The sequence below is a fragment of the Amblyomma mixtum genome, chromosome 8 (assembly GCF_055824585.1).
Source record: "Amblyomma mixtum isolate Tamu chromosome 8, ASM5582458v1, whole genome shotgun sequence".
Taxonomy (NCBI): Eukaryota; Metazoa; Arthropoda; class Arachnida; order Ixodida; family Ixodidae; genus Amblyomma; species Amblyomma mixtum.
Genome location: NC_143019.1, coordinates 138,783,360 through 138,796,133, shown reverse-complemented (window position 1 = coordinate 138,796,133; position 12,774 = coordinate 138,783,360). Strand labels below are relative to the sequence as shown.

At 45.4% G+C, this 12,774-nt stretch overlaps 1 protein-coding gene across 3 annotated transcripts in view; it reads left to right on the top strand.

Annotated features, from left to right (window-relative positions):
- LOC149334609 (prolyl hydroxylase EGLN3-like) overlaps positions 1-10,141 on the top strand; it is an 81,758-nt gene extending 71,617 nt beyond the window's left edge. For 2 of the 3 annotated variants that reach the window (XM_089555255.1, XM_089555253.1), the window contains exons 8-9: positions 999-1,048; positions 3,273-10,141. In XM_089555255.1, coding sequence (XP_089411381.1) covers positions 999-1,048; positions 3,273-3,455 — 233 coding nt within the window. In that variant the 3' untranslated portion in view covers positions 3,456-10,141. The remainder of the gene's footprint in view (positions 1-998; positions 1,049-3,272) is intronic. The other variant, XM_089555254.1, reaches the window with a different exon arrangement.
- The last annotated feature ends 2,633 nt before the right edge of the window (positions 10,142-12,774 follow it).

Below are 12,774 nucleotides of genomic sequence, written 5' to 3'. Positions count from 1 at the left end.
TATTGTTTACGAGGGGAGCGGCAGTGACCGTATTTGCCCAAATGTGGCGCGGCCTCGATTCCAACTTGAAGTTTGCTTTTGTACTCGCAGAACATGAAAAATTACTTGGTGACGTTGATTCAGTTGCAACTCAGAGATCGACTTTCCACATCTGTTTGGAGTAAAAAAAACCTCGTAGCATTTAAGGGGGAAGCTGTTCTTAGAAAAAAAGTTTTTGTTAATGAAGCCACAGTAATGAAATCTTCAGGAAACATATTTTGGTGTGCTGATTCCAAATATGTAATTTAATTTTATGTACAACAAGTCCTTATGTGCTTATATAATATGTTATTTAACTTTTTGCCGAGAGCTTTCAGTAAATTTTGCTGCAGAAACTTGCTAGGACGCATGCCAGTGTCTTGTCTTGACATCAAGCTATGCAATAAGGGCAAAGTTATTATCCTGCCTATCACAAAAGTTGAGTTACAGGGTTTTGAATTTGCCACATCACAAACGGGAAGAATGTGATGATTTCAGAATACTATAATTCACCTTCTATAACAGGCAGGATGTCAGTTTTAACCTTATTGCATAGCTTGATGTCAAGGGAAGCCAATGGCATGGAGTCTAACAAATTCCCTGCAGTAGAGTTTCTTTCAAACTCTCGGCAAAAGTTACCTAATGTATTGCATAAGTGCACAAGGACTTGTTGTTCATGAAATTAAATTACATATTTGGAACCAGCACGCAAAAATGCATGTTCCCTGACGATTTCGTGGTTGTGACTTCATTGATAAAAACCTATTTCTAAGACCCTCTTTTCCCCTTAAGTAAATTCGGTAATCAAGCCATGGTGCATTATGCATAAGAAGCTTTCCAGCTGACAAGCTCTGCTGCTGGAGGGAGAAGTGTCTCTTTTGTTGCTCTGGGCAGTCATGGCTGCTGGGTGCCGTATACTGTGTGGCTGCTGCCGAGCTTGGGAGCAGTGTCTGAAACTGGGAATGCCTTTTGCAATTCAGCGCCAACTGATGAGCACAGCTCGGTGCATCGGGTAGCTGCTATTGGCATGGTAAGCTTGAGCATGCCCTCTTGCCCTGCACGGCTCTCTGCACGTCTTTTCCGCTCTCGGCTTGCGCAGTGCGTAGCTGCACCACTCACACTGCGCACTCCAGTGCACTACAGCCTGTGGCCACGCAGTGCTGGCGCAGACTCCGCAGTTCAAATCAACTGTTGTTTTCTCTGTAAGCGCGCTTCTTTGTGCTTGAAACGTTTGGGCAGCCACTGTACAAGGTTCATCATGGTGCTGGACAACACTGGGCTTGCACTACAGTGACGCTTGCTCGGGGCGTGCACCACTCATAAATGAGTGAACAATTGAATCACGAAAGATGCCAGCACTCACTGACATCGTGGAAAGAGCAGGGGATATCGTTTGGCGACATCAGTTGTAACTGTTAAAGCTTAAATTCACACTCCCGAGCGTAGCAGTTAAGGCATCTCTGCATACCGTTAGCCCTGTTATGTGGGATATGCAGATGGGCTGAGCACTCGCTTGATCAACTTTGGCTAGTTGACGCATGCTAATATGAAGTGTGAAAGAAAACTATGGTCAAAGGTTGAGGGGAATCCCCCAAGGTGGAGTAGATTTTTAATAAGGGAGTAATTACTCACTGGCATCCACCCGAGCGCAGCCATACGGCTACAGAGGAAAGCTCTACAGCTTTCTATGAAAACTACGAATGAATAATAAAATGCATGGAGGAGGAAAGGAGAATTTTCTTGTCTTAAAATTTAAGCAGCGCGTAACTTTTAGGTTGAATACACAGAGGACATGACAGGACAGGCGCTGAAAAAGGAGAAACAGCTGCCATTGAGGCAGCTCAGTAAGTTCTTGGCCTTGTGAGTTAATGAAGATAAATTTGGGCTCAGTTGGAGTCAGATTTGGTAGCACCCGTGATTCAGTTACTGTGTTGAGGTGAGCTAGCTTACATTTAGGTGGCTATAGCTTGTTAGGTCCTGAGCTGCTGCTCAACAATCGCATCTTCTAGTGTTATTGTAAATGTGTGTACGCACACAGCACAGCCAGCCCAGTCAAAAACCCTTTAATTACTAAGGCAGCAGTCGTAGAACATGCCAGTAGGAATTAAGCCAATGGTCTGGCCAGCAGAACAGCACAGAGAAATGTAACTGTGGTTATTGTTTCATAGTAGTAAGAATAGCTGTATTTGCTTATGTAATAATGCCTGCAATGAGGGAATACCACTGTATATGTGTCAGGAAAAGTGAGTGATTTTGCAAAAGTACAGTGTTCTTAGGCGATTTATCACTGTTAATCTTTGACATCTACCTGAGCGCAGCCATACGGCTACAAAGGAAAGCTGTACAGCTTTCTCAGAAACTCATATTGCGTGTGTTTCCCCCTTGTGTATTCTACGATGTTACTGATTGTTGGCCTCGTTGATTAATGTGGGTTGCACCATTTTAGAATTGACAACCATGGCCAGATGGCACAGGGCAGGAGAGGGTTTAGTGGCACAGCGTTGACCAGGGCCATAGTGGACCAAAATGACTCTTCACATGGTGTATGGGACAAAGCACTGGACGCTTTGGTTTCCAGTGGTGCACTCTCTATGGCCCCTGCATAGTGATAGCGTCCGAGCGTACTTTTTGATAGGGGGGGTGGAGGGGGGTCAGGAGCAGCATGGTTGCTCAGAGTGTAAGCCAAGATCATGGTGTAACAATAGCGCACCAGGAACACGAGGGACGGGGAGGAAACAACGCAGACAAGCGCTAACTTGTCCCTTGCTAATGCTTTCCGTCCCTCATGTTCCCTGTGCGCTATTGTTACGTCATGAATGGTGTCCAACTTGCCCAACTTTCGGCTTTGCTTAATGTAGGCCAAGATGCTGCTGCTTGGCAGCAGGAACAAGCCAGGTGCTTACTTTACTCGTTCTTTAATAGCGAGCGACTGGCCTTACCGGTTTGTGGCAGCTCTGCATCTTTCTCTTACCCTGCAGTTAGTGGTGAGCTTGAAGCTGCCTGCACTTGGCTCTGCTGCTTCAGTTAACATGCGAAGGATGTCTTGCATAACACTGTACATGTTGTGCTCACTTGAAAAGAAAGAAGTGCCACCACACCTAGCCCAGATCTCCTCGAGTGATGTGGTGCACTAGCGTAGCGTAGTGGAAACTCGCACATTCCCTTGTGGTGTGTTTGACTGTTGTCTCTTCGCTCGTTAATCCGGCTCGTGTAGGAGTTCTCTCTTTTTTTCATCCTTCCTTTGCACCGTGCAGCCAAGCCAGTGCAAGGCTACCCTCAGCAGCAGCAGCAGCAGCAGGCCAGCATGCTGCACCCGTTTGCCTTTGCCAGCTACCAGCCGGGAGGCCGAAACGTGGGACCAGGTGTCGTTGGTCAGCAGTTCAGTGGACAGCGGTGACGATGATGGGGTGCCAGCAAGTGCCCAGACGCCAGCCTGAGTGGGGAACAGTGTCTGCAGTGGGAGAAAGTCCACAAGCCGCAACCAGCTCTTGCAACCAGCTTGTGCAACCAGTTCTTGCAACCAGCTCTGACAAGAGCACCTTGTGTGAGACCACGAGAGTCAAGCGTGGAGGTTCTACAGAGTGGAGCCTTCAGTAGGGCATGCGCAGCTGAGCTGCTGACACAGGCAAGACTGTAGTCCCATAGGGACATTACGGGCACCCTACGGCGTACGGGCACGGTAGGCATCGTATATAGAGGGAACACAAGAAATGATTGAACCCAGCTCATGATACAGAGGTTTCACCGCAAAGCAGGAGTGTGACTTCAGGCTTCTCCTCTTGAAGTCTCTGCACCTTTTTTTTCGCTTCTTGTTGAAACCCACTTTTCTCAAGATAAGAGCCATTTTCACTATTATTTTGTTCCCTCTAAATGTGGCGCATACTGTACTCATATGGCATATAGTGCCCACATAGCATATGCGTACCTGTAAGACATCTGGGTTAATCCCATAGGTGGACAGACACAGTGGGCAGGTGAAAGAGCAGTCGAGGGGCCGTGGTGAGACGTGAAGCCCGGCACCCTTACTTGCCCTGTCATCCTCTGACAGCCGTTTGCACAACCCATGCTTACTCGGTTGTCGAAGATATTCGCTGCAAGAACGTACACATGGCTGAAAGGCCTTAGCATCACTTTCAACTGTATATAGGATGGGACGTTGATTATTTGAGTTACAGTAGGTCACGTCAAATTTTTGCGTCAAATGTTGTGTCCTAGACAGCAGCACCATTTGCAGCTGATGCCATGTCGGCAGTTAAATCAGCACAGGACAGCAGCAAGCAAGAGTGTGCATTATGTACTGCGTAACACTACTGGCATTGACGCACGCGCACCAAAATGGTGCACGTGATTTCTGGGTTGATCATGTCCACCAGCATTTTTTGACACACGTGACACTTCCTGTGTTCCTTTTGTTACCACTCTGGCAACAGTGACAAGATATCCGTGACATTGGGGTACGTATAAACTGTTTATGACGATTGCTAGCTCATGCAGTATTGTTTGCTGACTGAGTAGTGTTCTAGTGCCTCTAAAGATGTTCTTATCCGAAAGAGAATTGTAACTTAATGCCGCATATGCATCACAGTGACATTTGCCTTCATACTATACTATGCTTGTGTTGCACTAGACTTGAGTGTGAATGGACCAGTGCAGTAGACATCGCTGTGTAGGGAACGGGATGTTAACTGGTAGCGAGACTACCACTATATAGCCTGTGGATGTGCGTTTCACGCTACTACACATTATTGAAATGCTAATTTATATAGAACAGTATTTGTGGCTGTAAAAGTACCTGCCTTTCCTTTTTCTGATCACTCAGCACCTGGCGTGTTTCAGCTTAGTGCGGTTAAGTCATGCTTAACCCATGTTCACTACCTGGTGATCGTTTCGTTGCATGGGTTTGAGTTGTAACGTAGAAACTATGTTCATGTTTCGTCAAGCTGCCAAAACGACTGTGTTGATCTTGATATTAAATGCAGTATCATTCACATGCTCATCACGAGGTTTAAGCCCCGCAAAACTAAGATACAAGTTTTGATTGCTCTAAACTTTGTCAAGTGTGCATTTTAATGCGATTGCGTTAGCAGCTCATGTCGGAAAAAATCCGGCATCGTCGGCATCGTTGACCATGAGAAAAATAATTGACAGTAAATTGACAGGAATTGACAGTGACCAATTCTGCATCTGTGGGAATTAACCAATTAAGGGTGTCATGTCACACACTTAAGGCCGAGCTTAATTGTTCTCTCCACTTTTTACAGCCTTTTAGCGTGCAGTTGTGGCAACGTTCGAAGCCCATGTTTTTTCGCAAGTGTAATGGAATGCAGTGCCCTGCTGCAATGTAGCTGAAGTTGCATCACTTCATTGATATCCACGCTCTCTCGTAACACACGGATTTGTTCCCACAGTGGTTTCGCTGGAGGTAGCATATTTTTGTTAGAGCTCTTTTTTTGCACAATTTTAGTTCAGGCAGCTTTTGTGGGCACAGTCCCCATTAGAGCTGTCAAAGCCCACAGGAGTTTACATGGCATCGTGCTTCTCAATGTAGGAGAATGCCGAAATGCCTGTGTGCTGAGATTTTGGTGCAGGCCAAGGAACCCAAGATGGCTGAAATTTGATCCGAAGGCTTCCGCTACAAAATTCCTCGTAGCCCAGGATGTTGCTTTGGCATGTAAAAAGTGATTAGGGTAATCTGGATTAGTGCACTTTGCGTCTGTGCCTTGTGCACTAACAGTTTAATAGAGATGCACGGTTCAAGGAAGATGGTTATGGTTGGTTATTGAGGTTTAATGTCCCGAAGCAACTCAGGCTATGAGAGACGCCGTAGTGGAGGGCTCCGGAAATTTCGACCACCTGGGCTTCTTTAACATGCACTGACATTGCACAGCACATGGGCCTCTAGAATTTCGCCTCCATCGAAATTCGGCTGCCGCGGCCGGGATCAAACCCGCGTCTTTCGGGTCAGCAGCCAAGCGCCGTAACCACTGAGCCACCGCGGCGGGGCGGTTCAAGAAAGGCCACTATGCGTGGGTGCACATAAGTTGGTTGCTGCAGCTAGCAAAAAGTCTGAAGTGCAGGTGTGCTCAAGTCTTGGCTTACCACTTTCAATGCCTCACCTTTCGAACACTTGCTAACAGTTAAATTTTTCTTAAGCTGACTTCAGAGGGCGTTGAGCACACAAAGGACAGGAAATGAGAGACTTGTTATAACATACATACGTAGCAGGCCAACAGTCACCGAAACCAGGCTGCATTGTGGAATGCTTGTGTCTTTTTTCTTTAATGTATGGTGTTGGATCAGTTGTAAATTAAATGCAATTATTTTGTTACTGAAAGATTATTAATTATAAAGTAGAAAAAGAAAGTACTTTCTGCCAGTGCTGGGCACACTTGCACTTGCAAAACGCACTTTTTGACGTAGCGTGTTGTGCTTTACTGATGTCACTTTACGGAAATGCAGGCATCCAGGGATCACATTAAGGGGGGACACTGGTCTGAGACCTATTTTTCTTATTTTCAGTCCAATCCTGATGAAACTGCACCACCTTGCTCAGGTTTTTATGCTGATTTCAGGAAGGAAATTACCTTTCTCATAAGTCAGTTGCTTCCCAAGATAATTGATTTTAATTAGTCAATCATTGGTACCTCGGCGCAAAAAAAACTGCTCAATAGAAAATCATTTTTAATCCGTGGCTACATAGTATGATGAGCAACGAGTGCAATAATCAAAGCAGCTTTTCCATTTTATCCTCATTAGCAATTTTAGAGCACTTGGAATAGCAATGTTTAATGTGTTAATATCATGCATTGATAAACATTGTGAAATTATAAATTTCTGAAGGGCAATTGAACAAATCTGCTTCAATTATTGCACACACTGTGCCTTCAGCTTCCCTTAGCCAAGAGTATGACTTCTCTGTCTGTCCTAGATGTTGAGATATCGACATACTAAGACAGCCAGAGGTCCAAAATTTTCATGCCATTAAATTGCCTGCTCCTGCATAAATTCAGCCCACACGATCATCTGGATTTAATATTGTGGTCAAAATGCTGATTTCTTGAAGGAAACAATTGGTACAGTGGAAAAATAATAGCTGTAGTTTCCACAGCTGTCATTTTTTGAAAATCGATTTTTTGGTCATTTTTTGGTCTCAAAGACCAGTGTCCCCCTGCTTGTGAATGGTGTTTTCTTTGTGGCTGCTGGACAGGTGCTGGAATTTAGCCGTGTTGTAACTGTGGCTACCATTCGTAATGCACGTTCTAGTTAGACCTTAGTCACACTGTGCACTTTTATGACTGTGTGTGAAAGAACTTCAAACAAAATAAAGAAAACCAGAACAAAGAGACGTAATATAAAAATAAGACATGGGTTGATTCAAAGACGGTGTGGCGCATAGACATGCACTGCTGAAAAGTCTGGCTGAGTGTTTGCATCTCTGGAGAACAGTGAGATGTGCCTGCACGTGCATGTGCTAGCGATTATAGGATGCGTTTTTACTGAGGCTGCATGTTCTGTGACTCTGACTGTCACGTACGCAGAACCGTTTTTGGAAAAACTGCGTGCAGGGCAATAAGGCTTGCATTTTTCATAGCCTACCTTTGGGGCATTCAAGCTGCAGCACATCACCAGCAAAAGTTCGTGGGATTCGGATGTGCGGAAAAAAAATGATTTTGCCACGGTCACATGACCTGGGATACCTGTAAGTGCAGTGAACGTGTGTGCACCACCTGCTGGTACTGTTCCAGGTGACTGGATTGCGAGGCACTGTGAATCGGTTCTTGAGCACACGCATCCCATAAACTTTTGTTGCCAACTGTACCTGCATATCTTTCTTCTATTGTTAACGTTGATTGTTAGGGTGCTGATTGTAATGTGGTGGTTTTTTGTTTATGCCAGACACAAAATTGGTTCTTTCTAATGATTGGATCACAGCCAACCATGCCTCACGACCGATCCTCTTGAGTCTCAAGGGTGAGTGTTGTGATTAAGTCGAGTCATGGCCCTGATTCACAAAACCTCTGGGTGTGAAACTGGCTGCTATGTTAATAGCTGGTCACATACCTATCCTATGGGCTGTCATGATTTGTTGGTGTAGGGACTCCAGCCAGTTGTGGAGCAGGGGTGCGGGCTTCTTGTAACTTAGACCCCAAACTTTTTACTTGTTTTCATTCTGAAATGCTTCATTGTGGTACCTTGTGTCTTTCAGCCTAGGTAAGCAAATGGGACAAAGGAACTGAGTGAGTTCTCGAATTAATCATGTTGTACCTGGATCTGGTTGGAGCAAGTGTTGGCTTCCTTTGTTTCCGCTCAGGGTCACAATTGCCAAGGTACAACTCCATGCGCTTTTTGTTTTTTGTGCAAATCAGTTTTTTACCTCATTCTGGGTGCGTTTGATATTTGTTAGCTAAAAGACTTATTTATTGCCAATCAAATCTGACTTAGAATAAAATATGTTCTTCTCGCCACTTAATTCAAACTTGTGACATCATGGCCGAAAAGGACTCTGTGATCCCTGTGGTGGTGAATGGCAGTGCAGCCTGGCCTCGGGGATCCGCGGCAGAAAAAATATTGACACACTATAAGTAGCTTCAAAAGCGGGCAGTAGTGATGACGCATGTACTTCATTTTTGAGCCTTTTCTATCTTATAAAAGGTCCTTTTTGGTAAAGGTAGCCTCTTTGTCATTAGAAGGTAAGCAATTGATGTAGTTCAACTCAACTTCAGTTTGTCCTTAATGGCTCTTTAATATTAAGAAATGTTTGCTTTAAGTTCGCAGTGCTTTTGCTCGCCTAACCAGCTTGTACAAGAAACTTCTTAAAGGTGCACTGAAGAGTCTGAACTCATCTTTTTGCTGCGGGAACTCGATCTACATGTTCCCAGCATTCTTAAACTTCGATTTATTGGCCTGTGCAGCTGATTTCCCTAATTAGATCGGATTAACGTCCAGCTCCCGCTTTTTTTTTTAGTTCCCCGCATACGGTGGGCGGAGTCTACCAACGCATAGAGTGCCTTTCAGGCAGTCGCGTGGAGACTTTGCTTTCGCTTTTATTTTTTTTCTTTTAGGTTTCCGTGAATAAATAGGCCTATTCAGAGACTACATAGCTGCAAATTAGTCCCACGGAAATAAAAATACGCGTGGACTCTTTGCTTTCGCCGATCACTACGTATCACTCCGCCGATGGAAGAGCAACAAGCCGCTACGTACGGGACTGGGTGAAAGGTTTGCTGACTCCTTCCACCATTTGCGGGGAATTAAAAAAAAAAAGAAGGCGGGGGCCCGACGTTAATCCGATTTAAATTAGGGAAATCGGGTGCACAGGCTAATAATTCGAAGTTTCCAGGAACGCTCGGAATGTGTCGAATGAGTTCCCGCGGAAAAAATACGAGCTCAGATTCCTCTTCAGTGCACCTTTAACGTCTGACTTTCTTTCACTTCATTGGTCATAATCTTGTTGGGAAGCAGAGGAAGGCTGTGTGAAGCAGATTTTTGCCTTTGAGGAAACTATTGCTGCTCGCGTGTACAGTGGACATGGATGTTTTATTGGTGGCTCCATGGCAGCATGTTGCTTGTTGTGTTCAGAGATTGTGTTCATTTTCGGTATGGATGGCATTGTGAAGGGTGGTCATGCGTGTGGTGCCCAAACGGGCCAGCAGGCTGAGTGGGAGGCTGCATGGTCTGGGCCTCCTCAGGCAGAGTTGATATTTTTGCGTGTTGTTTGTCAGGAGGAAGTCTGGGCCCAATGTACACATGGAACTAGTCTTCTTACAAAGTGCCTCAGTGCTGAATTGCCGTGTAAATGGGGCTTCGTTACTTTGTCGCAACATGCCACGCTAAGTTGGTACCCATGTAGTCTAAAAAATATGGCTTATCGGGCAATGTTTGGAGAGAACTGCAGTGTTTCTTTGGTCTCTGAGTGCAATGGATGCCACGCTGACGAGACAGAAGTGAGTTGGATTCAGGCGCTTCTTCATTCAGAGCGAGTGTGGTGTGCCTTATGTCGGTCAAGTTGAACCCACTTTATGCTCAAGGAAGTGCTGAAAGTAGTATGTGAACTTGTTGGCACATCAGATTAGTTGACTGGCGCTTGGAGCAAACCCGTAATAAAGTGAAGTTTAGAAACCTCTGCATTGAAAAGGTGTCTTGTTTTCGATTTATGGCTTGCATTGGTGGGCACATATCCACTTGTCATTATTGTGGAAGTGGTTGAAGGTGACGCAGAAAGAGAAGTTGTGAACAGGCAAACAATTGCACGCGAGAAGCTGGTGTGGTGATCAGGCATGAAAACCTGTAAACACGTGGCATGGTTTTTTTTAATGCTGTATCATATCGAGGTTGGTTTCTGCCCTTTACACGTGCTCTGACTTCGTCATGCTGACTGGAGGTCTTTAACCTTTGACTATATCAAACAAGCCAGAGGCATCATATTTCTAGGCTCGTAACTTCGTCTTGAGATTAGCTTCCTGGTTAGGTTGAAAGGAAGCTTTAATAATATATTATTCCTCCATGACAAGAAGGCAGTCTATAGACTGCCCTCTTGTGGTGGAATCCTGTGTGGCAGACCCGAATATGGATGTAGCTTCACTGCAGAGTTAAGTTGTATCCTACTACAGCTATGCTAATCAGCTCAAAGCATATACCACTGATTAAACTGTTTAAAGGGGCTGTGAAAAGGGGTCTCAACAAAGATGCGATATGCCTAGGATGCTAAAGCACGCAGCGTCACAAATATCCCCCAGCAAAATTTTTTTGATGCATTTTGTGGAAGCTGAGCTCATCATCATCATCATCAGCCTGACTACACCCACTGCAGGGCTAAGGCCTCTCCCATGTCTCTCCAATTAACCCTGTCCTTTGCTAGTTGCCGCCACTGTATCCCCGCAAACTTCTTAATCTCATCCGCCCACCTAACTTTCTGCCGTCCCCTGCTACGTTTGCCTTCTCTTGGAATTCACTCCGTTACCCTTAAGGACCAGCGGTTATCTTGCCTTCGCATTACATGCCCTGCCCAAGCACCTTTCTTCCTCTTGATTTCAACTAGGATGTCATTAACCCGCGTTTGTTCCCTCACCCACTCCGCCCTCTTCCGATCTCTTAACGTTACACCTATCATTTTCCTTTCCATAGCTCGCTGTGTTGTTCTTAACTTAAGCTGAACCCTCTTTGTTAGCCTCCACGTTTCTGCCCCATAGGTGAGTGCCGGTAGGATACACCTGTTGTATACTTTTCTCTTGAGGGATATTGGTAAGCTAACATTCATGACCTGAGAGAACCTCCACCCCATTCTTAATCTTCTAGTTATTTCCCTCTCATGATCCGGATCTGCGGTCACTACCTGTCCTAAGTAGACATATTCTCTTACTACTTCTAGCACCTCGCTACCAATGGCTCCCTTGAAAATTTGAATTTCCCCGTCTTCGCGCCTTTCCCTCTCCTGCGCTCAAATGTCGATCCGCTGGCCTCACGCACTCGGCCCCTCTTCTTCTTCTTGTGGTTCTTGATGAAAATGATTTGAAATGTGGGGACACGGCGCGTTCAACTGTCTCCTCTGTGAGGGAATCACCGCCGTTGCGCCGTGTTTGGGGAAGGTGGAATGAAAGAATGCCCCTCTGCCGACGCGCGTGGGAATTCCCCAGCGGGCGGAGCCAACGCCTCCTAAATCGGTTTGGCGTCGACGGCGCTGACTTGGCGAACCAATGATGGCATTCCGCTGCTGACGTAAAGAGCGCTACATGACGCAATGTCGGGCAAAAACTCGCCACTGCTGGTCGCTGCACGGTGCAGAAGCGGGAGTTCTTAAAATTGTGTTGTAAATTATTGGCTCGCTTTTTAAGTTTTGTACGCGACATGAATGCTCGGTGGCATAATGCAAGCATTTTATAGCCAACCTCCAACACCCTTTTCAGGGACCCTTTAAGCTCAGTGCACTAGAACAATATGGCAGGGTAGTTGGCGCATGCTTAAAGGGGAGTAAATATGCTAGTACATAGGTGAAAGAAATTTAAGAGAGAGTGCTGATCAAGAACTGTTGATACCTGTCACTTTAGCCCAGTGTTGCTCATAAGGGCTAATACAGATTTTGGCACAAATTTTGATGGCTGCCACTACCAAATGATGCGACCATCAGGCAAATCATCATCAAATAGTGGAATGTATCAAGAGCGCACCCTTATAGTCGCATAGAACTTGCATCTGCAGTAAAGATCCGCCCACGATTAGTACTGCAGCATTATTCCTCCACCACAAAAAAGTAGTACGTTGTCAAAACTTCTCATTGCCTAAACAAGAAGCTAATCACTAGAAAAAATTATTAGCTCTAAAATTTTGCTGCCTTTGGCTTGTTATAGTCCAAAATTAAAAAGTTGATTTCACTTACTGTTGTGATGGGTCAGCTGAGTAACATCGGACGCCGCGTAGGATATGGCCCATTGTTACCAGCTGCTTGGGTGGAAATTTGGGCAAGTCGGTATTGATCCATAACATAAGAGTAGCGCAAAACCAGGACGACGGACAAAAGGGGAGGGAACACACACCAACAACACAGGCGCTAGTGTTGTTGGTGTGTGTTCTCTCCCCTTTTGTCCGTCGTCCTGGTTTTGCGCTACTCTTATGTTATTTACCAGCTGCTGTTTTTCTTTTTAAAGTTGTGTCATACTGCCACGTATCATTGTAGTGTCCGTTCGTTCACGCAAGGCCGCAGGAAAGGGGTGTTATCATTTGTGTTCGTGACGCGAGAAGCGACCGGATTAATCTCGATTG